We start from the raw sequence: 15,527 nt of genomic DNA, 5'->3' as shown, positions 1-15,527 counted from the left end.
GTCCCTGCACTTATACTATGGCTAAGATCTCTTCTCTCATGCCCTTCTTTCAGTGCATTTTTTCATACACCTCATCTGATGAGCCAACTTACCCTGTGACTCCTTCCCTGATGCCTCAGGCCAAGAAACTAAGAAATACAAGCAACAGAAGAACCCTGGCTATACCACTGCTCTTGCTGCGCAGCAGCAGGCTTTTTCAGGGCCATGGCTTTGCTACAGCTGCTTTGTAACTCCAACTGCAGAAGCGATTGTTTGTTCTTGGTGAGTGGTTTCCCATGCACTCTTTTCCTGCCTGCTTCTCCAGCCACGATATAGCCCATCCACTTCTGTAGTTTTTCTTAGACAGCCTCAGCAAGCCAAGAAATCTGCATAGCTCTCTTCAGTAGATTCTTGACAGTCTTCAAAGGATTGCTATTCCAGTCTGCTTAAAAAATTTAGAGTATTCCCTCCCTTATAGGTTTTCTCCCTTCCCTTTAGTGAGCCAGTCAGCACCTGCTGGGTCATAAAAAACATACTGAAACACAGTACACCTGAAACAAGATGAAATTTCTCCAGTGCTGTAGGCAAAGAGATTGCACGTTCCATTGAAGGGCTATCAAGCTGCTAATGCAAAACTAATTTTCTGGAGGAGGTTGCTGTGCCCTTGGCTGCCTAGTGTTGTGGACTAACAAGGGTTAACTGTGTTTGCTCTCTCTCTCTCTCTGTGGCTCACCCCCTCCTCCTCTCTGTGCATTTCTGTCGAAGACTTGCTCTCTGGCCAGCCACCAGTGGGATTAGGCTGCTCTAACAGTCTGGCTGACACTCTGTGCAGAGAATAAAGTCTCGCTGTCTGGAGGAAGAACACAGGAATGTGTTTTGCAGCCCTCCAGAAAGAATTCTAGAACTCAAAGAGCAAGAATTAGAACTTTGAAGACTTCAAAATTATGCAAGTTTAAAATAAACCCTATAAAAAACAACCCAACAAAATACCAAAACTCCTTTTTTTTTTTCCTCTCTCTCTCTTTTCTTGAAAGACTGCAAGCATTTTAGTTACTATGTCTGTTCAGGAGCCATATGGAAAAATCAGTTCTATCCTGCTAAACTGGTTGCACAGTTTTGGTTTTCATCTGTCTACAGAGATCTGAAAAGTCTATGTTGTTTTATTTTATGCTTTTTCAGCAAAGAGAGAGAGAGTGGTCTGGGGATCATCTTGCCAGGAACAGAATAGGTAAGCAGAGTATTTTTATGTAGCATATTTCCAAGCATCTGAGAGTATACTGTGTAACTGAGAGAAATCAGCCTTTAGGATGATGTTCTCTTTGGGATAAGCTGATTATAGGTTGGTTGGTTTGTTTGTGTTCCTAGATGAGAAAAGCTGAGCTGCCGTGGTATCAGTTTGGTTTGCAAGATCCTGTCATTTAAGCAGCAGAAAGATTAAAAAAAACAACAACAAAAAACCTCTCCGAAGTGCAGAGCGACTCAGATTCCACTGTCAAAGGTAAAGCAAAATACTTTGGGATTATATGTTGAATCTGTAAACTATAGTTAGACTAAAGAATGACAAAGTGCCGGAGAAGTGCCTTAGTGTCATACAGAAAGCTATATTATAAGAATATTAAAAATGGAATTGATATGATAATGATCTTCTCAACTGTTCTTTTGACTTGTTAGCATGGTTGTTTAATCTTGCATTCAGTCAGGTGCTAAAAATATTACAAATACATATTGAAAGAGGAAGGGAAGGAATATCATTACTTTATTAGGATGTTAAATTAAATATTCAGATGATCTGGCAGTGATAATTTTCATAATAATCTCTCTGGTATTAAGAGATATGTCTTACTTTGGCAATCACTAATGAAAACAAGTTTCGTATATCAGAATCTACAGAGGTATTCAATATTGTGTTTAAATATATAGATTTGAAATAGATTTACAATGGAACTGGTCCTTTTATAAAGTCACTTAGAAAGTTTAATTGTAAGGGACAGCAGCTCTGCTTCCTGACTTTCTGACTACCTGAGACCTTCTGCACATTTGCAGGCACTGTGAGGAAAGTACAGATTATAAAGGATGCAGCATTTGTCTTTCATGCTCTCTTCCATCATTGGCTAATAATCAGATTAACCAGAATCTTTACTCCTTCTTATTGTTTGTAAGATGCAATAAGCTGTTTTTCTTCCTCAAAAGGGTTATTGCTTACAGAGCTCCCTCTGCTTTCCAAATCCTTGAGATACAGCTGGTACCTGTTTTAAAGGTTTATTCCCTTTTCCTCCCTTTTATGCCCCTTCCATTTCTTCATTTTCCTCACTTTTTAAAGCAGGATATGGCAAACAGAAAAAGTTGTAAGGATAATGAACAATCTCATGTAATAGGTACTGTCAAAATTTCTTGTCTTAACTGGATCCTTCTGCCTGTGTAGCTCTGTACAATATAAACAGCACAGTTTAAATAACATCAGCATTTTCACACATTTTTTTTGAATTGTTTGAGCTGCATACATTTCTTTCATAGATTCTAAGCTGATAATAAAGCCTCTTGGCAAAAGGGTGGGGGGACATGCATGATTTTGGAAATCTCTGGTAAGAGCGACTACTACAGAGCTGTTAGAGTTCCAGTGAGGGGCAAATACTGAGATGGGTTGGAAATGATGCTGCTATGAAAGCAATAGGTACTACAAGATTTCACAACAATTTTACCAGTTGCCCTACAGTGACATAGCCTTCCTCCAAATGAATACACAAAGAACTGAAAATCTCCTACAGGAAGTACTAGTTTAGGGATTCTTACCCAGGATCTTTTGCTTTTCATCTGATAGCATTTACCTGCTCTGAGAAATTTATTTATTTATTTATTTATTTATTTTTTACACATACCTATAGTCATGATGGATTTACAATCTGTATACAAATAAAAATTAATGATCCCTGACAGAATGGCAGAAATAGCGTTAGGAATGTAGTGACCTCTTGTGAGTTTGAAAGTGGCAGATAACTGAGAATAACCCAGGCTTGAAAATTAGTAAATGAACACTATAAATGAGGAAAAATATTTTAAATGTAGTTCTCCACTCATTTTGTCAGTAGTTCATTTTTTTCATAACTGTCTCATCCTATTGCACTTTGCTACATTGACTATATTTTTTTTTTATAATAACAGACTTCACAGTGGCTTCTGCCATTAAATCTTTGCAGAGAGATTTGCTGAGACAAAAACATTTCTCCACGAATTTTAAGCAATTTAGCAAAATGCAGACTGCCACCATTTGAATGCCTGGCTTGCTGTGATTATCATAAATACCACGAAAGGCACAGAAAGAGAGTGTTATTCATTATTTTCTCCCTTGAGATGGCAGTTTTCACTCACTTTTATCATCTCACTTCGTAGTGCTGAAGATGTCCTGCATCTGGTTTTATCTGCCCCTCCATCTTCTCATGGCTGTCTGTCTGTGTTATTCCATAAGAGCACCCACTACCAGTTTCAAGAGTGATCTCTTCAACTTCTATCATTCCCTGATTCTTGCTGATGGTAAGGAAACTACAATTCACCTGCTGAAGGATATACCTAAAAGGTAAGAGCAAATCAGTCACTCCCATTCTCAGCTCCATCCCTATGACACTAGTAACCGCGTGCTACCAGCACAAAGTCAAGAACTACTATATGCCTGCAGAGCTGGATCGATGTCCACTGAATTTGCTGAGATGAACCATGCCCTATTTCCCACTCAAGTGTCCTCCAGTGTTTGTAGCTGTCATTATCTTGCCCTGGAATGCCCCTCTCAGATAAAGTTCAGATTCACATCTGCATTTCAGGTGGCTTTCTGTGTGTTCATTAGAGGCCAGCAGGAGAGCTGATACAGAACTGGTGGGCTCCAACAGCCGACAGCTGTGTCACATGAAGAGCTGGGCTTCATAGCTGCGGAGGCACATGGGCCTTGCTACATTCACTGAAAAATACAAGGATTTCCCCTAGCAAACTAACTGCCCAAATTGGTTGAATATATGCACAGACTTCTTACCTTTTTTTATCAGAAAAACTTTCAATGTACTGCATCCTGAACTTGTTTTCATTAAAAGGTGCTAAAGCTTGCTAAGATCAAAACTGTTTTCCATATGGAAATTCCACAGATTCTTTACTTCCCCAAAATATCTGCAAATTTTTCTGTCAAATCTAGATATACAGGTGGCCTCGATTTTATAACTGCACTGCATAGTAGGTATCAGAGACTGACTGATCTGCCTGTTTGGGAAGAGATGCACTTCAAGTGGATTAGTCAGAATCCTCTTTGGACAGTAACCAACACATATAGATTTTGAAGTACACCCTAGCAGAATGGTCATGGAGCAGAGGGTGAGCCAGATGGTTCAGTCCTAATATGTATTGCACAGAAAGAAATTGGAACGTGGCACATGTTATATAATATGACAATGCTCACAAGATCAAAACTAGGAGCTCTTCAAGTTAAAGGGAAATGAGTTTGGGAAATCTAACATTTTTTTTAGTTTTGCTGTGTTCTTGTGGCATAACAGTAAGAGTTCAGTTAGGAAGCAAAAAACCCTTCAGTTTAGACAAATCACAATCAAGTAAGAATCTTAAGAACCTCAGTTATCCAAATAGGAAAATAGGAGATGACAAGTTCTGGCTTCAATTAAAAGACTTAGCACTTGAGAATGTGGAAATGCTCAGTGAAGGTGAAGGCTTAATGGCCCAGCAGCCCCACCCTGAAAGTAAGCTAGACCTTTAGGATGACATAATCTTTCCATAATGAATAGGCTTGTCTCACCAATGAACAAAAAACTGAAATTCCCTACGTTTAACAGCAGAGTGAGCTAACCAAGGCCAAACATTTCTGTGGTTGTACACAGTCCATATATACTGAAACAGCAGAAAAAGGCAGAAGCAGAAAAAGAGCAAAGGGGTGAGACAGGAGGCTGGGCTTTACTGTAAACAAGCAGGAATCAAAAATTGACTGAGTAGACTGATGGCCCTTGCACTGCTAACACACAGCAGCCTCCATCACGAAAGCAAATATGGTGGAACTTGCCTGGCTCAAACTGCCATTGACATCCGATAATCTTCAGGACTGGATAAAACTATTCTGTTCTATCCACACCATCTTACATACATGAAGAGCTAGGTATATATGGTATACAGAGCAGGTATAAATGAGGGTAGATACACTCTAAAGGCTTTCACTGAACCCCAGTCAGGAAATTCTGGTAAAAATGTACCAAATTCCCCAGAGTTATCCAGAGGGCAGTCAGTTTACCACATTCATCATGCAAAATGACAAGGTAAGAACTGAGATATTAAAGTCCTGATAATCACCTGAAGTGTGTTAAAACTCAGTGGGAAAAATATTGCCTATGATAAGTGGACAATACTTCCATTGAACATTTGTGGATTAGAAATAAGCACAGCAGCTATTCTTTCTACAGACGAAAATTTCAGACCTTCACTGTCCTGCTGTGTCTTTCAGACCTGTCACTGTCACCGCACCTGGAAGGGGAGCTGTCATTTCTACCTACAGCAGAGTGAACCACATCAGAACGGCCAGTTACTAGGAGTCTCCAGCAGACCTGAGTATCCTAAAGCTTTTGCTCTGTTTTTAATCCACATTTACAGGTACTATTTCGTTCTGGAGGAAGGCAGAGCCCCTGCACCTTTCACAATAACAGTGACCCCCTGTGATGTTCCCATTGAATGGAGCATACTCATACACAAGGCTTCAGCAAGTTTCCCTGGAAAAGCAGCACATGGTAAGACCTTCAATCTGCTTGAGCAGGGATGAAGAAAACCACTGGATGTTGTGTTAAAGGAAATTCTCCACAAGTTTAAACATTTCATGCTCCCCTCTCCTGTAAACTTAGCCACAGGCTTAACAGGACACCCCTGTCTCCATAGATGAATTCCTGGCCCTGCGAGAACCCACGGGATTTTGCCATCAACTCAAGTAAATTCAGGATTACATGTCAAAAAGTCAAAATCTCAGGGTAATATTTAGAAACAACAGGGGGTGTTTGGGGTTCCACAAATATGGATGAGCTTTAGTAACTGTCTGTACTGGCCCAGTCTCCCCTCTGCAATCTTGCCTTCTCTGGTGACAAAGCTAAAGTGATAGTAGTAACGTTACCACATTGGAAAACACTGCTTGTACACCTGGATCTTCATGCATAGTGTAAAACTCACCTTCTTCCCGAGGAAATCTTGCTCTACACCATTAGTAGGGCAGGCTTTCCAGTCATCCCAGATTGAGGGAAGAGCTGTCTCAGCTGTTTCTCTGTGGCCTAGGCCACTTCAACCAGTCATTTTCTGGTTTGCTCTCCACAGTAATATGCAGCACATTAAATTGTTTGATTTTCTAGGAATACCATCTACCATGGCAATAGGCATGGTGCTACCTTTAGCTTAAGAGGAAATTCCATTCTCTCTTCTGATTTCTGGAATTAATTTTTCAAAAATCTAAAATCTGGAAGCTGCCATTAACAAGTTCATACCTGTCGGACAGGTACACGCAACTGAGGAGTTCAAATAATGTTCCTTTGAAACGTTAAGTTTTACCTCTTCATAGGAGACAGTCAGTGGCATAAAACTAAACCAAAAAAACCTCCTTTCACAGAAAGTGTGAGTGTCCTTGAAGTAAAGTACCCAAAGAGGCAGCCATAGGAAGAAGAAAATTGTAAGGATATCAGGTATGATATAAGTCCAAGCTTTTGCAAGTTGTGGTTTTATAATAACAGTCTATTTGAAAACAGGGGTTAGGACTGCAGCCACACTCAGTGCTCTCTCAAGCTAATGCTGCTCTGAGGACAAGGCCTATGATTCCACGACTGTGCTGTTAAAATAAAAAGCTGCTCAGATTTTCTTTAAATAAACTGCCAATACCAAAAAGAATTTTTAGTTATAATTATTATTTTCAGGAAGGAAGAAAAGAGGATGTTCCCTGACATATGAACAATAAAACCTAAGTGATGTGCTGTATTTGAGGCCTATTAAAACAGAAGTCTGCTCTTTCCTTGCAGGTGATCATGACACCCAAGAGGTCTCAAAATCTCAAAAGACTCCAAGCATGGTGTCCACAATTTTTAACTATAAAGGAAATTCTGTAGAGACCTATGTGGGTATGTCTTCTTATTCTGCTCTTTACATGCTAGAGTTCTTATCCACTGAGCGAGATACACACATTACTGTGCACTTAACAACTGACACAACATCTGGCCACCTCTATCCAGAACTTCCAGTGGATCCACGTATAGATGTTATTGGCATTAGCCATACAACAGTAACTCTAGCTTGGAAACACAGTCCCTCTGTCCTGCAACACAGAGAAAACATCCAATACTGTCTTCTAGTTAACGAAAAACACAACTACAAGAGCTTGTGTGCTGCTGAGACAGCAATCAGATCCTCTGGAATGAAGCTGCCGCCTACATTAGTTTTGTCTCTCTCTCCGTACCTTCTTGAACCCCAGCAGGTAATGATATTGTCCAACAGTGAATTGAGCATCATCAACAAAGCTAGTAGTGGGGAAGTCAGGCAGATATGCATGGGCACCAAGAACACTTGCACAGTGCCCAATCTCAGTCCCAGCACTCAGTATTATTTTGATGTTTTTGTTGTCAATCTCCTCACAAATGCCAGTGCTGCTTACACCGGGACATTTGCAAGAACCCTGGAAGAACCTGAACCTAAGATGATGGAGCTGAAAGATGGGAAGGTGATTCAGGTCGTCCTGGATGCGAAAAAGCAGAAATTCTACAGTCTGCAGTACCAGGCGAGGCACAAGAGAATCCAGTTTACCTTTCAGTCATGTCGTGGCCAAGTCCGGGTTCACATAACAAAGAACAGTAAAACAGTGGCATCAGAAAACATTTCAGGGCTGAGGTATTTCTCACTGAAGGGAAACCTGCTGGACACATATTTGGTGCAGCTGAGGTCCACAGAGCAGTCTAATTCTTCTGTGAAAGTTCAGGTGTCCTCTCATTTCCACAAGCCCTTATTTCCACTTCTTCCAGAGAGCTTAAAAATCAAGTCCTTCAGTAAACTGAGGACCTGCAACTCTGTCACCATTGCCTGGCTCGGAACACAAGAGGAGAGCAAATACTGTGTGTACAAGAAAAGGATTGAAGATCATCAAGTGTGGATGGAACTGCAGAGTACAGACAGGTGTGCTGGACCTGAATCTCGGCACAAGTCTGAGAAAGTGCTGTGCAAGTATTTCTATGACATAAACCTCCAGCGAGCCGTCACCACAGAGACCATCAAAGGGCTGGATGCAGGGACACTTTACTTGTTTGATGTTTATCTTATCGGGCCATCTGGTATCCCTGTCAGATATCACAGCAAAGTTGTGAAGACCAGGAAAAAATGTTGAATCTCTTCTTCAAGAGATGTTTTGTAGTGAATGAATGAAGAATAAAATCAAAACCTATGACAAATCCATGTCATAGTTGTACAGCTTAAAATATGCTGAGGCATAAAAATAAAAAATTCGAAAGCTGTGAGATTCCAGGGAGGCATCATCTTAGTTGTCTAGATCATTCTTCTTACTTTTGCATCTTCTCTCCTATATAAGTTTTTCTCTCGGCTGTTTCATTCAGACATCAAAAACAGCTGTGAAACAAACCCATGCACACAAAAATAAAGTACCCACAATGGGACTCATGAGAAATCAATTGGTTACCTAAAATGCATGAGAAATCCAATACAGAAGTGCTGGGAAATGCCTCTCAAAGAGCACACATCATTATTTTAGAGTCCCACAGAGTTTTCCACTTTGTGTAACCCCATCAGCTAATGAGTAACTTAGAGACCCCACAAGTCAAGCCGCCTTTGAGAAACTGGATTTCCCTGCTGCTTGAACAGTTTGCTGGGAAGAAAACTAAAAAGCTGTAGAACTGGTGTCAGGTTGGTACAGCTCTACAGCTTGAGTAAAGCAGGTTCAAATACTCCTTCCCCCATTACCTGTATGTTTGCTTTGCTCTCAGTTCTACAAACTGTTCTTGGTGAGAGATAGACAAAGTTCGAGTCAGGAAGTAGTTCTAGATCTGACTTTGCTTCAGCTGTGGGTGTATATGAATACAGCACTCTGGTTCTGCCCATTGAGGAAAGGTTTGAGTAAGGAATTCTGTCATGGAAAAGAGGCTTTTTCTTCTACGGTGTCTGCTTTCAAGCCCATATCTATCCCTGTGTGACTCCTGAGTATAATAAACTCATTCTTTACATCCTCAGCCCAGCCTACATCAATGAATGTGTTGCTTTAGGAAAAAGTAAATGTGGTTTTCTTATTAAATATCATGGAGAGAGAAATATTTGTAGTAAAAAACTTGACAAACAAATGGTTATTGCTGTCTTGATTTCCTTGATTACCTTTTTAGATGACACAACAGAAAAGGCATGAAAAATATTTGAAAAAAATTAAGTCTTCATAAAAACTTACGTTCAATTTCAATTATCAGCAGAAAAGACTTTGCACACAGGCTCTTGGCAGGTCTGGAATTTACATATAAAGAGATGTGATAGATTCACTGACCCAGAGGTTGCCAGAGAAATCTGACCTGCTGTAATTCTTCTCTGCAATTACATTAAGCAAAGATGTAAATTATTAATTCCATTATTGTACATCTCAGTTCATTTGCAAAGCAGGATCATCAAGGTTTTAGCTTACTTTAAATAATTATTACCTTCAAGCATGTTTGGAGGCACCTTGTAAGGACTGAGTCCCGTTATGCTAGCACTTTGTATACACAGAGGATTACACAGTCCTGCTCCAACTATATAGCATTGTGCTAAAGGAGCAGTTTGCCCAGCCCCTCTGCTGTGCATCCTATACATTAGGAGACTTGTTAATCCCAGAAGAAGGGTTCTGGCCCTTTGCATGGGATCAGTTGCAGTATCCTGGCTTTGGCTAGGCTTTACATTCCTGCAGGTGCTATTCTGGATTGAAAGCAATGCCATGGTAGGAGCCATGTGCTGCGTGACCTCCTCCCTCAAGCTCTGCAGGCCTTTTGGCTAATTAAAGGGGCTGGCAGCTGCATTGCTTTCTTTCCAAAGCAAGCCTTCTCTTCATTTTGTTCCTGCCAAAAATAGTCTGAGCTCAAAAAGGACGACCCTGCTCACAGCAACAGAGGTCATCTCCACTTGTAAAACTTAATGTTTTCTTCTGTCTTCCTCTTCAATTTTGGGCATTTATATTCTGGATGAACTCACTTGGATGCCCTACAAATGACTGTAATAACAACTAGAATAATAGTAATAGAGGAGGAACAGGAAGATCTATTTAACTGCAGATACAATACACTTAATCCTCTGCCCTTAGCCTGTCAGAACATTAACCCTTGTTTTTGCCCTCTACATACAAATGTCACAAAATGTCACTTGAAGGAGGAAGGCACATTTCCACCCTGCCTGACATCAGTACTTCTACTGAAGAATACCCTTTATAACAGAACCAGCTGAAGACTTCCCAGGTAAACTACAGTTTAGCCAGGAGAGACCTGAAGAGGGAAGGGGTGGAGGGCTAGTATTGAAGGAGAGTAGAAAGAGGGCTAAGAAGAGTGAGAGGTGATACATAAGAAAAGGCTGTGGTGTAGTGCTGTGGTGGTTGAGAATTAATCAGGATCTGGAGGGAAGAGGGTGCAGGTCTGGAGACCAGCAGGGATTTTAGGGGGCTTTGAAAAGACCCAAGGGATTCTCCTCCTTCCAGCTTCACCAGATCCTCTGCACTCTTCCACTTCTCCCTGGCCATTGCTGCACGCAAAGGAAAGAGGGGATGGGCTAAGGCAGAGAGCCGGGGGAACTCTGTCTGTGAAACAACTGGAGCAGTGATTGCTTCTGCTTCTGCAAGCACTGACACTAGTCCCCCACTCACAGGAGGAGCTGCTACACAACCACCCCAACCCCTCCTTCAGAAAAGGGCTCTGTGCACAGGAGGTAGAGTTTGGCTGTTAAGCAGAACACACCGTTCTGTCAAAACCCATCTCATCTAATATAGACAGAGCAGGCAACCTGCCCTCAAAGTAGCAGCCCACTTGCTTATGTGTGGAGCCAGCCATGGTCTCTAATACAGAACCCAGGAACAGCAGGGAGTATTCCTCTCCATTGATCTTTAGGCTGCAATTCCTCCTTTGTGCACTAGATAGCAAAACTGTTGTCAATTCACTCATGTCCATACCTTGTTTATGAGGCAGCTCTTGGGTATGCTATTTTTTAAGTCAGGTGTCACTTTATTCATTGCTCTCTTAACAGTGAAGTATCAGAGGTTTATCCAAGACCAAAACAAAGGGTCTGTGTTAAAACATTGGCATTTTTCCTGCCCCTGCCTACTGCTAGTTGCAGAGCTCCTTATCTAAGACACTCAGAAGCCCTTTTTTCCCTTTCAAAAATGTTTGGCATCTTTCCATCTTCTCTCCCTCCCATTTGATGAGTACTTGCATATTTCAGTCTGACCATAAACCTTTCCCAAGTCACATTCATCTCCTTCATTTTCTTGATGTTTTCTGTTCAGTCTTTCCTGCTAAATTTCTAGGGAAGTTCAGTTCCTTCAGTCCAGCCTGTGCTAAGCTGTCATCAGCGTTTCCCATCTGCTCTCTGTCCTCTCTGAACCTGAGTCATGTAGGAAGTGCACAGACACAGATACCTTCAAGAAGAACATTTCAAGAGAAATGTTTTGCTTTTTTGGACGACTTAATTTAAGTCCTCAGTGGCTTTATCAGGCCAAAAGATTCATCCTAGTGTTCAATGGTGGGTCCCAACTTTAGTGTGTTTCCAGCTATGGTACCTCAAAGTCCTGTCAAGTCTGAGGTCATGCATTTCTTCCCAGCATTTTTACAGAACTGCCCCATTGCTAAGTTACCACTGCATATGGGAAGTGGGGGTAAGGGGATACTGAGAAAAAGCAAGGGCATGTAACACTAGAAAACAAGCTTCATACTCATGTCTCTTCCCCTCAGGGGAGGCTCAGTCTGACAAATCACCACTTGGGTTCCGGAAATGAGGAGCAGGAGTCTGAAACAGCAAAATAATAAAGCATGGGCCTGTGAGCCGCAAATCAGTACAGCAAGGGGCTCTTCAGTATCACTTTCCAGTATTTCATACGACTGCTGTTGCTAGAAACTTTGAAGTATAACTCAGCAATAATTGTTCATCCAAGTTACACACTTGGAAAGATACTGCTACCGAAAACTGAAGTAGGGGTTTGTCACTGGGTTCAAGGACTGATGACATTTATGAATTAAGTATTAATTGACATTTTGAGAATGTTTTGTCATTCCTTTTTCCTCTTGTATTTAACCACCCCTTACTAAAACTGTATTTATTGTATTTAACTGCCCATTACTATTCATCCCCATTACTAAAAATTTCCCTAACAAATGTAATTACCCTTCAAAATGTGTCTGGTAGTCTCTAAGAAACTGTTCCCTACCTACTTACAAATCCATCAGAGATGTAGTCACAGCTTTGAGCAAAGTATCTTTTTTTCAGCTAATGCCTTCCCTCTCTGAAGACTTGCTTCCAGCTTAAGCAACATGTTAAAAATAGTCTTGCTATTTTGGCCCCAGGTGCCGGACTGAAATCCAGCTCACTACTTGCTTTCAAAGACAGAGCTGATATGTTTGTGTACATGTATGTACACTGTTCCCATTCTCATTTTTATTACTATTAATTGTTATTTTTGGTGGGATGGAGTTTATGAACTATTGACACTGCTGTGAAACATCCTGGCCAAATGTGTCCTTGAGCAAGGCTTAAAATGTAGTTTTAAGAGCCAGACAGCATCAGCTCTGATGTCAAGTCCAAATCACTGACCCAAAAATGCCAAAGGCTTTCAGGTGCTGTTTAAGCAACTGAAGGTCTCTGGCATTTAGAGAGAAATGGATGACTTGGCAGCTGAACACTCATTCAGCATCATTACAAACATACAGTTAAAGGAAAATAGATTATTAGATCTTTGGGGATGCAGGTGAACAACAGCAGCACAGCTGCCCATTAGTGTTGCCTTTTCTGCATATGCTGGGTTAGGAAATCAACACATCCATGTAAAGAAGAAGACAGAGCTGAAGGCACTCCTGTTGCAAAACATAAGGCATTTCATGGGCAAATCTGTCAAGGAATAATAGAAATAGCATTATGAAAAGCAGCTAAATTTACATGAAGAGGCAAACAATAAGTCTGTTACACTCTCACATTACATTCTTGTGTAAAGAATAATTAAATATAACTAAGGGATAAGCCCAGAAGGTACTGGACTAACTGCTGCTGGTGTGAGCTGGTGTTGCTCCAGAAGCAGCCCTCCAGCAGCCGATACTGCCAGGAGACAGCCAAGCAGCCCAGGCAGCACTTGAAACACTATACTGCAGTCAGGCCTGCAAGCACGAGAGGGCAGTGTCACGCTGCCTGACAAGTGGAAGGAGCCCATTTGATAAGGGTTATCAGAAGCAAGTATTTCAGCAAATTTAACAAGCCAAGCATCTTGTTGATAACATCATTAAAGCAGAGAGGATAGAAGCAAATCTAAACAGCTTACTAACAGCTTTATTTAGTCTTTCAAGTGTTCCAAGATTATTCTGTTTTTTATGTTTAAAACTAAATGGTGTAAAGAAGTGACAGTCAATGAACAAAAAAAGGCGGGGAAGATGACAGACATTTTCTGGAAGGATTTTAACACCTCAGTGTTCCCAGTGCCTCTGAGAGGTTAAAAACTGCCATCACTGAAGAAAGGGTCAAAGCTCCTATAAAAGAGAGAAATGCAGAGGCGCCAAAGATAGTCACCAGATTTGATGAGATGACAAGTGGGAAATTTTAGTTTGGGAATAACCTGCCCAGCAAGTTGTGATCCTAGGCGTTCCCCTGAAATCTGCATATCTTCTCCTCTACTGCTCTTGCCCCAAGGGAAGCTCTCTAGAATGTTACTTCTCTTTCTCATAAAACATGATGATCAAAAAGGTTTAGAGGACACTCCCCTCCTCAGACAGGAGCAGATTAAGCTTGCAAAAAGACTCTCTATGGTAACAGCAACGTACTCCTTATGCATGGCAAACTTTGGAACTTCGGTTATGATCTGTCTCTTCTATTTTCAGACAGCAGTGTTCATGGGTAGTCAGAAAATCAAACCTAAAACTCATGGTGGGAAGAATGCAGGATAAAGCAAAGAGGGGGTCCAAGCACAGAAGCAGAGGTTTCTAACAGCAGGAGGGGAGACTGGAAGAAGGGAGCCTCAGTCTCCTGCAGGAGAGAACAGCACAGGAGGTCCCGATTCCTCAAGGATTAAGAAACACAGTACAGGAGAGTCCCTCTTCTTGGAGGATGGGGCAAGGAGCAGGAATGGATTCCACATCGCTGACAGGGTGGGAGACAGGGAACAGGAGTCTCAGTCCCCCACTGGCTCCCCTTCACTATGTGACAAGGTTGTTAGCAGGGACTTACCTCCCAGCAGAGCTGGATCTCACACCAGCACTCTGGCAGGCAGGCAGCAGTCATTCAGCAGACCCCTATTTGTCAGGGCTTTCTTCATTGAGGATACTGGTCAGTGATTACGTAGCCTCTGTGAGAAGTACATGATGATTTGCTTACAGGGAGTGAGGGTGCTGGGTCACTGATCAAAAGACCATCTCTGGAAAACTGTATTATTCTCTGTCCTGTACTGCTCTTGCTCTGAGGGAGACTCTCTGCAATGCTGTTCCCCTACCTCATAAACTGATGAAAATGTTTGAACAAGGATAGTCTGCCCCTGAGATGACAGCAGATTAGACCCAGAAGGTAAGCATCAGAAAGGGAGTGTCATTGCTTTTGTGGGTATTGGTATCAGTGACACAGGAGGGACTCCAACAAGCAGCCCTGGAAGCTCAGTTTGAAAAGGACTGTTTCAGACTCCTACTGTAATTTGCTCTAAAAGCAGAACCCAGTAAGAAAGGAGACCTTCAGAGCCCAGGGTGGGAACAGAAGAACAGCATAAAGAACTTGAAGGTAATAAGGTAAAGTTTGAGTTTACTAGAAGTTTCCGAGGAAAGAAAGGGCCTAACCTGCAAACAAATTTTGCATCTGGCTCCTATTTTTGTAAGTTGCCTACTACATGGGAAACCTTTTCACCCGGACAGAGATTTCTCCAAGCTGACATCCACTTTCAGCAGGGCTCTGCAACCTTCCATGACAAAGGCTGCCCATGGGATACACCAGTCCTGGCCCTTCCTGCACATCCTGCAGCATTTTCCATGTACTAGCACCACTGTGGTAACTCTGATGCCTGTCACTTTTCATTCTCTTTCCAGCAGAAGGAGGACTGTGCTTGTTTCTGAACTCCTCTACTGATTCATTCCTGTCCCTGAGATTCAGTGCCAGCATGTAAACCAAGCAAGCCTCTGGTGTTCCTGTCGCTCATGATTCACATGAATAGCAGAACTCAGCACGCAGCCTGTTGTCTATGCTAAGACTGTGACTCTAACGAAATACCCGGTCTTGTTTCTCCTTCAGGGGCCTCTGAAAATAACCATACACCAAATCCATATCTCACAGCACAATGCCTTATCATCTAACAGGTTAGCTATATATAA

The 15,527-nt window shown here is 41.7% G+C and overlaps 1 protein-coding gene across 1 annotated transcript; it reads left to right on the top strand.

Annotated features, from left to right (window-relative positions):
• Positions 1-1,391: 1,391 nt before the first annotated feature.
• LOC106495457 (protein NDNF-like) lies at positions 1,392-9,280 on the top strand. Its single transcript, XM_067299505.1, has 4 exons — positions 1,392-1,477; positions 3,367-3,550; positions 5,605-5,738; positions 7,002-9,280. Exons 2-4 carry the CDS (start codon positions 3,375-3,377, stop codon positions 8,351-8,353), a joined length of 1,662 nt encoding a protein of 553 aa, XP_067155606.1. The 5' UTR covers positions 1,392-1,477; positions 3,367-3,374; the 3' UTR covers positions 8,354-9,280.
• Positions 9,281-15,527: the final 6,247 nt, after the last annotated feature.

This window comes from Apteryx mantelli, chromosome 7 (assembly GCF_036417845.1).
Source record: "Apteryx mantelli isolate bAptMan1 chromosome 7, bAptMan1.hap1, whole genome shotgun sequence".
NCBI classification, from domain to species: domain Eukaryota; kingdom Metazoa; phylum Chordata; class Aves; order Apterygiformes; family Apterygidae; genus Apteryx; species Apteryx mantelli.
The sequence above is the reverse complement of the archived record's forward strand: the minus strand, read 5'-3'. Positions and strand labels throughout refer to the sequence as shown.